The sequence below is a fragment of the Alnus glutinosa genome, chromosome 9 (assembly GCF_958979055.1).
Source record: "Alnus glutinosa chromosome 9, dhAlnGlut1.1, whole genome shotgun sequence".
NCBI lineage: Eukaryota > Viridiplantae > Streptophyta > Magnoliopsida > Fagales > Betulaceae > Alnus > Alnus glutinosa.
Window position 1 is genome coordinate 3,481,319 of NC_084894.1, and position 14,176 is coordinate 3,495,494.

General features: G+C 32.6%; 1 protein-coding gene across 1 annotated transcript; it reads left to right on the forward strand.

Moving 5' to 3' along the window:
- The first annotated feature begins 7,631 nt into the window (after positions 1–7,631).
- Positions 7,632–9,701, forward strand: LOC133877709 (NAC domain-containing protein 2-like). Its single transcript, XM_062316090.1, has 3 exons — positions 7,632–7,938; positions 8,847–9,136; positions 9,252–9,701. The coding sequence occupies exons 1-3, from the start codon at positions 7,632–7,634 to the stop codon at positions 9,699–9,701; spliced, it is 1,047 nt and encodes a 348-aa protein (XP_062172074.1).
- Positions 9,702–14,176: the final 4,475 nt, after the last annotated feature.

Genomic DNA, 14,176 nt, shown 5'->3' on the forward strand with positions numbered 1-14,176 from the left:
TAAGGAGGTGTTGATGTAAAGGAGGCCTTCATCCATTTCCTTATCCGAAAATTCCTTATCCGAAAAGATGTTTTGACAAATGGGTTCTTGCCACGTGTTTTATCTTATTAAAAACTATTGGTTCCTGAAACCTCATTGATTGGACTTTTTTTTTTTTTTGGTTCAATTAAAAGCAATATTTGTGCATCTCAATCTACTCTCAAAAAGTTCATACCCTATTGAGATTAAAGTAATCTTTAGCTCTAAAGATCAAGACAAATCACTTGCTTCAAAAATTCAAAGTATGATTTTACTAAGACATTGTAGACTGTAGTCAGTGGCGAAGCCACTTTAAGGCCAGCAGGGGCCGTGTCCCTTACAATTGATTTTAAAGAAAAACTATTTAATAAGAAAATTTGTTAATTAATTGATTTATGCGCCCACAGAGATCTCAACAAGAGTTCGACAAAATTGAGATCTCAATAAAACGAGAAATGATATAAATATATATTCTACACGTCTTATTTTCAAATACAACTCATATTAAGTCCCACAAATTCAATAGTAGATTTGAAACTTCGTTGTATAGAGATGTGTAGGGGATGTATGCAGAGGCGGAGCCACGTTAAGACTAGCAGGGGTCGTGACCCCGCAATTAGTTTTTTAAAAAAATTATTTTATAAGAAAAATTGTTAAATAATTTATCCACGCTCATAAATGCGATTCCTTATTGAATTTTTTTTATTAGTCACGTAGGGTAGATATGCAGACTTGTAGTGTCAGGTTCTTTTTAGAATAAAAAGTATTATATGTTACAATAGATTACAAGTTAAAAAAGAAAAGAAAAGAAAAAGTCCCAAATTGAAAAGTATGAACCTCTTTCAAATTGCATCCTTATTTATTTATTTTAAAACTGTTTTTTTTTTTTAATTTTTTAATTTTTTAGTTTTTTATATATAGGTTCTTCTATTATTTAGATTATAAGATAATTTTTTATTTATTTTTTATTATTATTATTATTATTATTATTATTTTTTTGTTTTAAAATTATTTGACTTACTAAATTGTTGCATCATAAACTAAATAGTTTGTCCGTTTTGAATATATCTCTTGTAAGAAATTTAAAAAATTAAAACATGATTGGACACAATCCATATTGATAATAACAGAATATCAATAATTAAAACCTCTATGGACACAACATACTATAAGGCCAACTAGTCTGATCGTGAATTGGCCATTTTTAAATTTATGATATTATTAAGTGCATAACGTAATACAATTAAAACGAAAAAAAATTGTAAATAATATATATATATATTTCTTGTTATACTCATATTATGTGGCACAATTCATATTAATAAAAACAATAACAACAACAGAGGAAACAGGGCAGAGTCATTACATGAGACAACAAAGCAAGCATACCCATACCAACTTCATGTTGTGTCCACAAAGGTTTTCAATACCTAAATAACTTCTTCATTCCAGGGCCAGGCTTTCAAGCTGGTCTACTGCCAATGCCTTGTGATTTCATCTAGTCTATCATGAATTGACCATTTTTAAATTTATGATATTATTAAGTGCATAACGTAATACAATTAAAAGGAAAAAAAAAATTGTAAATAAAATTTATTAATATATATATATATATATATATATATATATTTCTTGGTTTTTTTTTTTTGAAGGAATATATATTTCTTGATATACTCATATTATGTGGCACAATCCATATTGATAATAACAGAATATCAATAAACAAAACAATAAAAATAAAAACAATAACAACAACAGAGGAAATAGGGCAGTCATAAATTGATCATGACAAAAAAACCAATCCACTATTTTGTGTACCCATTACATGAGACAAAAAAGCAAGCATACCCATTCCAACTTCATGTTGTGTCCATAGAGGTTTTCAATACCTAAATAACTTCTTCATTCCAGGCTTTCCAGCTGGTCTACTGCCAATGCCTTGTGATCTTCAACTAGTCTGATCATGAATTGGCCATTTTTAAATTTATGATATTATATTATTAAGTGCATAACATAATAAATTAAAAGGAAAAAAAAGTTGTAAATAAAATTTATTAACTAACCTATACGGCCTTGTATAGATACCCAATGGCTTCTTCTCAAAAAGTGTAACCATCCTACACCTTCTAAGCATGGCGCCTTGCAGCTTGACACATATTCGTGGAAATGAATTGTTAAGCATTTACTCCACATCTTCTTGGCACAGCTTGGTGAGCATGTATATATTTTTGTTATACTCATATTTCATTTCTATTTTAGATTGTGTTTATTATAATTTTTGTGTATAGTAAAAATATATAAAAATAAAGATAACAAAAAAAAAAAACAAAAACTAGTCATAAATTTCTAGCTCCGCCACTGACGGTAGTAAGAGCTTATATTAATCTTCATATTTATTGGAACCCTTCAAAGCTCTAAAAATGACCAAAAGTTTAAACCAAATTCAGACTGATGCTAGAAATCACATTTTTATTCCACAATTATTGCACATTGCTAACGTGACTATCAAAAAAGGATTGAGATCTAATGTTATTAGGCTGCCAGAATTTTACAAAAATTTAAACAGTATAAGAGAAGGGTTATGGGGCCTACTTATCCTCAACAAATAGCTACGTTGTACATATTAAGCTTCCCAAAACAGGTGGGCCGTACAATCCATTATTTTAAGTTGTTCGAATTTTTGTAAATCCGGATATGCTAATAACACGATATCCTCTCCCATAAAATAGCTCTATTGGAATTTTTGAACTCATAAGCCTTCATGTTCTTATTGGAATCACATGTTCAGTGGCAGAGTCACGTTAAGGATAGTAGGGGCTATGGCCTCTGCAATTGGTTTTTAAAGAAATTATTTTATAAGAATTTGTTAAGTAATTAATCCATGCTCCCACTGAGATTTCAAGAAAAACTTGTCAAAATTGAGATCTCAACAAAACAAAACAAAACAAATGATATAAATATATATATATATATATATATATATATATATATATATATATCCTATAATCTCATTTTCAAATTTACCATTGGATTTATGAGACCCAAATGTGTGTCCCACAAATTCAATGGTTGATTTGAAACTTTGTTGTATAGAGATATATAGGGATGCAGGCAGTAGCGGAGCCACGCTAAGGCCAGCAGGGGTCATGGCCCTTACAATTGGTTTTAAAAAAGTTATTTTATAAAAAAAAATTGTTAAGTAATTTATCCACGTCCCCACATACGGTTTCTTATTGATTTTTTTTATTAGTTGATAGGTATGTAGACTTGTAGTGTCATGTTCCTTTTAAAATAAAAAGTATTGTAGGTTATAATAAATTACAAATTGAAAAAAAAAAAAAAAAAAAACCCTCAAATTGAAAAGTATGAACTTCTTCCAAATTGCATCCTAATTTATTTGTTTTGTTTTGTTTTGTTTTGTTTGTTTGTTTTTGTTTTGTTTTAATAGTTTTCTCTCATTGATTTTTTTTTTTTTTTGTTTGCAACGCAGATAGCTGTTAAGCTTGGCAATTTTTGACACGACCTATGAACCTGGCACGAATACAACACGAAAAAATCGGATTTGAGTTTGTTATTATCGAGTTTGGGTCATAATCGAGTCAACCCGATTATGACCCGATTATAATCATGTTTGGTGGGTCAACTATAACACGATTATAATCCGGTTAAAAAGAAAATATGAAACTTCAAGAAAGAACCTAGGTCCCTATGTCCTTTTTGATTTCTTCTTCTTCCTTCCTCTTGTCTTCTTCTTTCTCCCATCCGAAACAGAAAGAGAGATGGTGCGATAAATACAGGGAAGGAGAGTTAGAGGGAGAGATCGAGAGGAGATTCTGAGAGAGAGACTCACGAGTCCTGAAAGAGGGAGTCGAGTTGGAGAGGCGGGGAGAGCGATCGAAGATCCGAGTGACCTGTTAAACTCGGAAGACTTGTCGAGCAATGGGAAGCCCGAACGACCCATCAAACCTAGAGAGAGACCTGATCTTCCATGATCGCCGGAGGATGCGATTCTTCATTGGATTCTGGGTAGATTTTCCTCAAAGTTAATTTTTGTAATTTATTGTGTTTCCATTATTAATATTATTTTGGGTATTTTTGGATTGATAAGTTTTGATTGAGCCGTGTGGGTTGAAGCTTGAAAATGTACTCCTGTTCCGGCCGATTTTTTGGGTTTTTTCTTCTTGTTTTTAGTTGGGAAACCGAATGGGTTGAAGGGATTTTTATTATTGTTTTGCTTAGAAATTTCCTTGGGCTATTCTTCATAATGGCCAAATGAAAATTTTTGTTTTTGAGTTCTCTTATTTTTCAATTGAGCTACCGATCAGATTACTTCTCTTCTAGTAATTGTGTTTATTGGGTCGTGTTCGGGTTACTCAGTTTACAATCGGGTCGTGTTCGGGTCACATGTTCCAACCCGATTAATAATTGGGTCGGGTTTTTGTTGAACTCGTTTGTGTAATTGGGTCAGTCGTGTTGACACAAATCGGACTCGCGAAACCGAATTGCCAAGCCTACACAGACTTCTCTTTCAAAAGTAAGTATTCTTTTTTTAGTTTTAGCTTTCTATTCTAAATTGCATCAATGACTTTCAAATTGTAGTTGTTTTAATTTTTAATTTTATTTTTTATGTATAGGTTCTTCTATTATTTATATTATAAGACAATTTATTATTATTATTAAGGATAATTGCACCACTGGTCTTTGGGGTTGGCCAAAACTACGAATCACTTCTTGTGATACAAAAAGTTAATGGAGAGTCCTTGTAGTAAACTATAATTACGAATCACTATCTAAACTCGTTTTCCGTCCACCAAGTTAATACAATCTGTTAGTTTGCCACGTCATATAAATAGTGATACAACTTCTAAATATTATTTGTATTGTAATCTACTAACGACATTTGTTTACTTGGTGGACGGAAAACGGGTTCAGGGAGTGATTTGTAATTATAATATCACAGGGAGTAATTCGTAATTTAGGCAAACCCCAAGGACCAGTAGTGCAATTATCCTTTATTATTATTATTATTATTATTATTATTATTATTATTATTGTTTTAAAATTATTTGAGTTACTAAATTCTTGTACCATAAACTAGCTAGTTTGTTCGTTTTGAATATAATTATTTTGTAAGAAAATTAGAAAATTAAAATATGATTGGGGGTCTAATTGTCGTTTCTGCACATGCTGCCCTTTAGTTCATCTTTTTTTTGAGATTTTGATAGAGCTTCACGTAGAGGCAATACTAGGTGACATTTTAACTAGTATTTAGTTATAGACCTTTTATGTTATATAGTTTACCTTGTAGTTTGTTAGTTGTGAAAATGAGAATAAAATTAATTATTAAGAATTTTAATTCAAATTCTATACTTGATAATTTTAGTTATCAACAAAACTGAAGGCAACAATTTTAGATACTTTATTTTTTGCTTTTACTAGTGCCTGCATGTTACCTTTGTGTATAGTAAAAATATAGAACATTAAAAAAAAAAAAAAAAAAAAAAAAAAAAAAAAAAAAAAAAAAAACCCTCCCAAAGATATATTTATGGCTCCGCCACTGCACGTGCATGCTATCACGTTTTCTACACATCATGTAACTACAATTCAATCAAACCATGATCAAGCTAAGTTCCCTCCCTTATGATCTACAACGTGCATGTCGCAAAAATGCTTGATAGCATTTGATTTACATTGAATCAGCATTAATTGAAAGTGTTTTTATGATTGTTTTTTTTAACTACAATTACGTTTTCATAATTAATGGCAGAATGATGATTCTTCATTGATTTTTTTACATATCTCTTCTCTAAAAAACTCTTGGTTAAAAAAAAAAAAAGAAAAAAAAATATCAACACCCCCTATTTCTAGCCAAATTTATAATGCATAATTTAATTCATAAAAAATCACATTTTATCCAACAACTTTTTCACAATGCTAACGTGACCATAAAAATAAATAAATAAATAAAAAGTTGAGATCTAATGTTATTAGACTGCAAGAATTTTACAAAAATTTGAACAGTTTAAAAGGTAGGTTATGGGGCATTCTTATCCTAAACAGATAGCTAGATGGATTAAGATACTCTCATATTATTTGTCCGAATTTAAGAGAATTTAGACAGGTGAGTGTGAGAAACCACTTATGGGACCCGCCTGACCAAATAAAAATTTGGTCTGTCCAACCATTTATCCGGTTAGGTGGGTCCCATAAATGGCCTCTCTCTCGGGATTTGATTCTTGCACTACACCATCACAACAACCCCTCACATAAAGGTGGACCCCAGTGTGTGGGGCCTATCCTCATGTGAGGGGTTGTTGTGCAATTGTTGTATTGGTGTTGTAAATCTAAAATTTTTCCTCTCACAATCACCTGCCTAAATTATTTGAAATTATTTTGAACAAATAATTTGAGAGGATCCTATCCTAATTAAGTTGTACATATTAAGCTATCCAAAACAGGTGGGCCGTACAATCCCTTATTTTAAGCTGTTCAAATTTTTATAAAATTCGGATACGTTAATAAATAACCTGAGATACTTTCCCATAAAAAAGCTCTATTGAAATTTTTGAACTCATAGGCCCTCATGTTTTTTCTATTTTTGTCTCATTTCATGTCCTTATTGAAAGGACATGTTATGTCACATACGTTTTCTACTCATCACGTATATCTTATTATCTTAGCAAAATATAGGTTGAGATATGATTTTTTATCACTCTAAGACATAATTTTTGATCACTTTATCTATGTGGTAAAGTGGTCCACTAGTTAACTTTAGAGATTTTTAATTTTATTTTTTTTTAAAAAAAAAACATTATCCCGTGAACAAAAATAAACAGGAGTTGTATCATGGGATTACATCGTGCATGTCTCAAAGAAGTTTGATAGTATTTGATTAAGATTACATCAGCATTAATTGAAAGTACGTGTTTTTATGATTGTATTTTTAACTATAATCATTACATTTTCCTAGTTAAATGGCAGAACAATAATTCTTCATTGATTTTTTACATATCTCCTCCCTAAAAAACTATTGGTTAAAAAAAAAACTAAAAAAAAAAACCTATCAACACCCCCATTTTCCAACGAAATTTATAATGCATAATTTATTTCATAAAAAACCATCAGTACTTTATCTTTTAACATGCATTATATATACCATTATCTGTTCATCATATTTCTGGAAGATATATATATTAACCCTTTCCCTTATTCAATTAAAAAAGAAAAGAAAAAAAGAGTAGTACTCGTAATTAAACAGATAAACAGATATATATATATATATATATATACACCGTACCATTATCTCTTCATCATATTTCCGGAAGATATATATATATATATTGTGATCGAGTGGTACTCGTAAACAGATATATTATGTCAAAAAAAAAAAATTAAACAGATATATATATACCATACCATTATCTCTTCGTCATATATTTCCGGAATATATATATATATATATCTGTTTAAGTACGAGTACCAGTGTACCACTCCCAATAGAGTTCTTAGTACCGTACGTACGTAGAGAGAGAGAGAGAGAGAGAGAGAGAGAGATTGAAACTTACGTTAGCGCCGATATTCATTGTATATTCCTTGAGAGATCGAGTCCAAGCATGGAGGTTGAGCCGAATGTGATGGATTCAGTACTTGCCATTGACGACCCTAGAGACTCCCAGAACTCGTCAACGTTGCCAGAGTTTTCTGTTTTGCCTAATTATGATGATCCCTCATGCTCCATCGCCAGAAAGCGAAGGCGAGTGGATGAGTACTTTAAAAGTCTGCCACCAGGGTATAGGTTCTGCCCCTACGACGACGAGCTAGTCCGGGACTACTTGATGCCCAAGGTCTTTGACAAGCCGCTGCCTCAAAACCAGATCATCGACTCTAACATATATCTCCACAACCCCGAGTTTCTTGCTGGTAATTCTTGTTCTAGCTCTTCGATCTTTATGGATCTTCTAGGAAAGATCCATTAATTGGTTGTTTGTTATCAAGATTAATTTGTTTGCTTAAAAAGTGTTTGCTATATATTGTGCGTGTTTGATCAGTTGAGTACTGATCAGGAGTTGAAATATATTAATAATCTCTGTTTAACTTTATTGATGAACTTATGATTTCTTTAAATAAACATTTACAATGCACCGTGCAAGTAAAAGATTAGTAAACCACTTTTAATATTATCAATAATGATAACATATTGTGTACGTCTAACATTTATATCCTAACCCTAATGCTATCAATAAAGATAACTTATTATCTCTGATTAAGGATACTTCTACTAGAGTCCTTGGCTTTCTCACACAACCACACATTAGTTTGGATTAGTAGGACATTATTCTTCTGTAACTGCGAAAAGTAAGACGTTTCTTCATAGGATTTTTAGGTTGCTTAAAGATTACATTGAATTTAGTGTCACATATTCCATGATTCATATAATATTTTAAGATGTACGTATCGATTAGAAGTGAACTACTTAATTAACTAAGACCCATCTAAAAGAAATTAATTAGCACGATCGATCGAGCTTTCAGCTTCTGGTACGTACGTAGTGGATGCATATGCATTTGTATTTCAATAGCTAGCCTGCACAGGCCTCGTCCATTTGTTTCATGTCGAATACAATTAGCAAAACTACAACAGAGGTACGTTTTTTGAGACCTTTCAATCATATTTTTTTAAAAGGCCAAGCCACTTTTTCATGGCTTCCATATTCGTTTTTTCATGCATGTTTTAGTTATTTGTTAAGTTTTTTCTATCTTCTTATCATAATTATTGTTTCTAATTTTTGTTAAATTAACATCTTTTACGTGCATTGTCGTTTGTTGAAGAAAAATACAAACAATATGGAGAAAATGAATGGTACTTCTTTACTCCAAGACAGCGTAAGTATCCGAAAGGAAATCGGCCAAATCGAAAGGCTGGTGATGGGTATTGGAAGGCTACGGGAGCTGACAGGAAAGTTAAAGATACGGCCAAAACCACTATTGGGTTTAAAAAGACATTGGTGTTCTATAAAGGAAAACCTCCAAAAGGTGATAAGACCAATTGGATTATGCATGAATACAAGATCAAGGCCAATCCTCCTCCTCCAAGCAGAACGGGTCTCAATGACATGAGAGTACGTAGTTTTCTTTATTCTTCGCAAAAAAAAAAATTGTGTTTAAGCTTTGTAATTTATGTTCTTAATTTCATTCTAGCTCGAACTAATAATCACTAAATTTTGTATCATCCAGTTAGATGAATGGGTTTTATGCAGGATCTATAAGAAACTTTATAAAGCTCGTATTATTCAAGAAGATGATCATAAAGAAGAGGAAGAGGAAGAGGAAGTAAGGACAAATGAATCCGCCACAAATGGTGCCCCGAATCATGAGTCCCAACAGATTGAACAACTTCCTCCATTAAATCTTCCGCCGGCATTGTATCTAAGTAAAGTGGGTGAATCATCTACCTCTACCACGAATGGTGCCCCGAATCAGTTCCAACAGATTGGACAACTTCCTCAATTACAACTTCCGCCGGCATTGTATCTAAGTAAAGTGGGTGAATCATCTACATTTACCACGTATGGTGCCCCGTATCAGTTCCAACAGATTGAACAAGAACTTCCTCCATTACTACTTTCTCCATTACCGCTTTCTCCAAGCGAGTACCTTTGGGATTTTAATTATTGGTGCAATTAAGTTTGTTGAGCCAAACGATGGACCACGCGCCAGGCTATCACATAATGGTTCCAAATAAATGTGATAATTTTTTCCCAGCGCAGTCCCATCATCATTTTGTGCATATATAATTTTGTGGATTTAGGATGTTTTGGTTTTGGTTTTGGTTTTGGTTCTGGTTTTGGTTTTAGATAATATTTATTAGGGTTAAATATATTTTAGCCCCTCAAACTACCACTATTTCTCCGGATGGCCTCCCAAACTACCAATGTTTAGATTATGACCATCCAAACTACTACTTTTTGATTTTTTAGCCTCATCCGTCTATTTATACCGTCAATTCTAACAGAAATTGGCTAAAAACCTGAAAATAACCCTCCTTTAACCGTGAGAATTTCAAAGTGTATGAGGAGTATTTTCGGATTTCTGTTTAGAATTGACGGCATAAATGAACGGATGAGGCCAAAAAATCAGAAAGTGATAGTTTGGGGGGCCAGAATCTAAGCATTGGTAGTTTGGGGGCCATCCGGAAAAAGGTTGATTGTTTGGGGGGCTAAAATATATTTATCCCTATTTATTATCTTAAGTAATTTATGTTATGTAATTTTATTAATGTTTTCATTTATTTGTTTATGTCAGATTTTTATTGAAGTTATTACCGATTTTCTCTAAATTTTTTAAATATCATAAGTTCTTACCGCTTGTATAAACTCATGATAAAACCATAAACGCAATTTTTATTTTTTTTAAAGGAGTTAATTAATAAGCTATCGTTTTCCTTATTATTCTTTTGGAAAATATTTACAGATGTGGTTTCTAATGTGACTTCCATTTTTTAATCGCTCCCCTCGATATGTGTATTATATACTTGTGATGATTGGGGTGGTCGGTAATTAAATCGCTCCCTGGGACATCCCATATATGCGTGAAAAAAGTTCCTGCATGGATATTAGCGACGATATATAAACAACTAATGACTTTGTTGTTGTCGGTAAATGCAACTTTTTTGTAGCATTAGCCATTAGCAACAACCACAAAATGTCGTCGTTGATATTTGTGTTAACATATCTCCTAGAGATAGCACACGCCTAGCAGCCAAATCACCACTTCTCATATCAGTAGCCGCAGCATACCATGCTGCAAAACATGCACAAGCACTTCCCATATCAGCAGCTGACCAGCAGCCAAATATCATGGTGCATATCATGCAGCAAACTCTTCCATATCAGCAGCTAACCCTTCCATATGATCAGCAGCCGACCTTCCCATACTAGCAGTCGAATATCATGCTGCAGAATATGCACAAGATCCTAGCCTAGCAATCCAAGTTGGAAAGAAATCACCCATATTAGGCCAGCCGTATGCAGCCTTATTCTACTATGGTATCCAACGTGGTCTCCAAGTCAAGAGTGATCCCCGCGGCAAGATCAATCTCCAAGAATCACTTCATGGAATGAAAAGGCCTAGAACTGATTCAGCAAGAGGAAATCAGTACACTTATTGTAATCGATACTGAATGAATTATTTCCTTTGATGTATTTTTTAAACCCCACGATGGCTGTGTATATAAAGCCATTCATCCTCTCATAATTGTAATTAAACCTTTTGAATATATATAGCAATACATAATTTTTCATGGTATTAGAGCTCTTTTAGGCACACGCCAAATCCAATTCGACCCTACCTATGGCTTCATCTTCCTCAAACCCGGCTCCTACTACTGTCCCTACCTTCACCCTACCTACCACTAAATAAAATGCTTATCTCAAACTTGATAACAATAACTATCATGTGGTTGACTCAAGTCATTGCTATACCGCGTCACCATGATTTGTTGGGTATTGTTGATGGCTCATAATCGTTTCCTCCAAAGTTCATAACCAATTATGAACAAAAGGAAGTCCTCAATCCAAAATTCATTATCTGGAACAAGGATTAATACCTTCTAAGTGTGATCACATCCTCCCTCACTGAAAGTGTTTTAGCCACTGTCTATGGGCTGCACACCTCCAAACAGGCACAGACAATCTTGGCAACCAAGTTTGCCTCACAATCCAAGTCAAGAATCTCTCGTATGAAGAAACAATTGCAGACATTGACTCAAGGATCAAAAGCTTGTTTTGATTTTCTGTAGATTGCTAAGAGCTTGGCAAACCAACTTGCTGCCGGCGCAGGTAATCCTATCACTGATGAAGAATTAATTTCTTTTATTATTAATGGGTTGAATCCACCCTTTACCAGCTTTATCACCACCTATTCCTTTGCAACTTGAGAGAACCAAATTAGCTTTGATGACTTCCAAGATGAGTTGCTTAGCCATGAAATACTGCTCTACCAACAACAAACAAAAGCCATAGATAACTCAACAATTGCCTTGGCCATACAGAGACCTACCAATCCTTAACTCTCCAAAGGCAAAGGTCCTATTCATTTTTATTTTTTTTCATAGAATAGTAATTCTGCGTACCAAACATATCTTTCGTTTTAAAATCACTAACACGTCATTAAGAAATCCATACGGGTAATATTGTCAGAAAGCACACGAGGCCATTCTTCGAGTTGCATGTTTTCTGTCCTTGTCCATTAATTTGTTTATGTCGAATACAATTAGCAAGACTACAAATTAAGGAGTTCTTTGAGACATTTCAATCACTCTGTAAAAGGCCTAGGCACTTTTTCTTTTGTAGATACTAATATTGCTAACATAGTATTTGAAATTTGTTTTGCTTTATTAGATCTATGTTTCATATTTTTTTGTTTCTGCCAATTTCTTTGTCTTAATTAATTGGTTGCAATTAAGAAGTTTTCTGAAACCGAGGAAAAGGTATGATGGTATGGAGATGTGGAGATAATCAATTGAATTTAATTTCATTCAATCATCCCATGACATGGCATGTTTGCGACAAGAGGAACCTATATATCATGCTAATGATTGCAACAGTCATGCCTAGATTTTTCAGTCTAAATAAGTTTAAAGATCAAATTGGTTGGTTGATTTTATTTTTCTGTTTTGTTTTCATTGGATTGGGGTTTCGTGAAGATATATAGTACAACTATTTTCATGTATATATATATATATATTTAGAATTTGGTGGGGTAAATAGGGAAAAAAAAAATTAGGGGTAAAATTTTAATTTTTTTTTTAGGAAATTATTATTTCTTTCTTTTTTTTTTTTTTTTTAGAAAAACCTTGGGCCTTGGGGGGTAGGCCCCAAAGCCATTGGTAACTCCGCTCATATATATATATATATATATATATATATATATATATATATATATATATATATATATATATATATGGTGTACAAGTCATTGTAATTTGTATGTTTTTTTTGATGTTGGAACATGTAAAAAGAAGTATATATTTATCATGTGAAGGAGGGTATTCGTTCTTTCATGTTTTAGTTATTTGTTAAGTTTTTTCTTTCTTATTATTATTCTTGTTTCTAATTTTTGTTAACATCATTAACAGTGCAAGTATAAATATAACATTTTCTTGAATTAAGACATACAAACAATATGGAGAAAAGGAATGGTATTTTTTTTAATCCAGGAGAACGAAAATATCCAAATGGAAGTCGTCCAAATCGAGCAGCTGGTGATAAATATTGGAAGGCTAGGAGAGGTGACAAGCAAGTTAAAAATAGGGTAAACACTATTATTGGGTTTAAGAAGTCATTGGTGTTCTGTAAAGGAAAACCTCCAAATGGTGACAAGACCAATTGGATTATGCGTGAATACAGGATCAATATTAATCCTCCTCCTTGAAGCAGAATGGGTGACAATGACATAGAGTATTTAGTTTTCTTTATTCATCCAACAAAAAAAAAACAAGAAGTTGTGTTTAAGCTTTGTAACTTCTTTTTCAAACAGAATTGTAGTAATCTTTTGGTTTTATGTTCTTTCATTCTCAAACTGACCATCACTAAATTTTGTATTATCCAGTTAGACGATCGGGTCTTATGCAGGATCTATAAGAAAGTATATTTATTTAGATAAAGGGTAGATGTCTAATAAATTCATGAGTCAGAGCACCATTTGAAATCGATTCTTTATGGGCCATGCACTCCTCAAACCTGCAGCCTTCTCCATTTTTTTATTTTAAAATAATAATAAAATTTTAATTTTATAATTTTATAATATTATAAATTTTTTTTTTAAAGATGATATGGTGAAAAGGGTGACGTGGCACTAATGGAAGTTGCGAAAAATGGACAGAAAAATTACGGAAGAACTGATTTTAAATTCGCGAAAAAGTTAAGTAGCGAATATTAATTTTTAAAAAGTGAGGGATGGATTTTAAATAGCGCTCTAACTCAAAAATTTATTAGACATTTACCTATCGATAAATCTAAAACCCATATTCAAGAAGATGATCAGGAAGAGGAAGAAGAGGAAGGTAAAGCAGATGAATATCCACCACATCTTTGCCTTGCAACTCGAATGGTACTGATCCACAACAGTCCACTGAACAATTTCTGCCGTTCCATGATTCC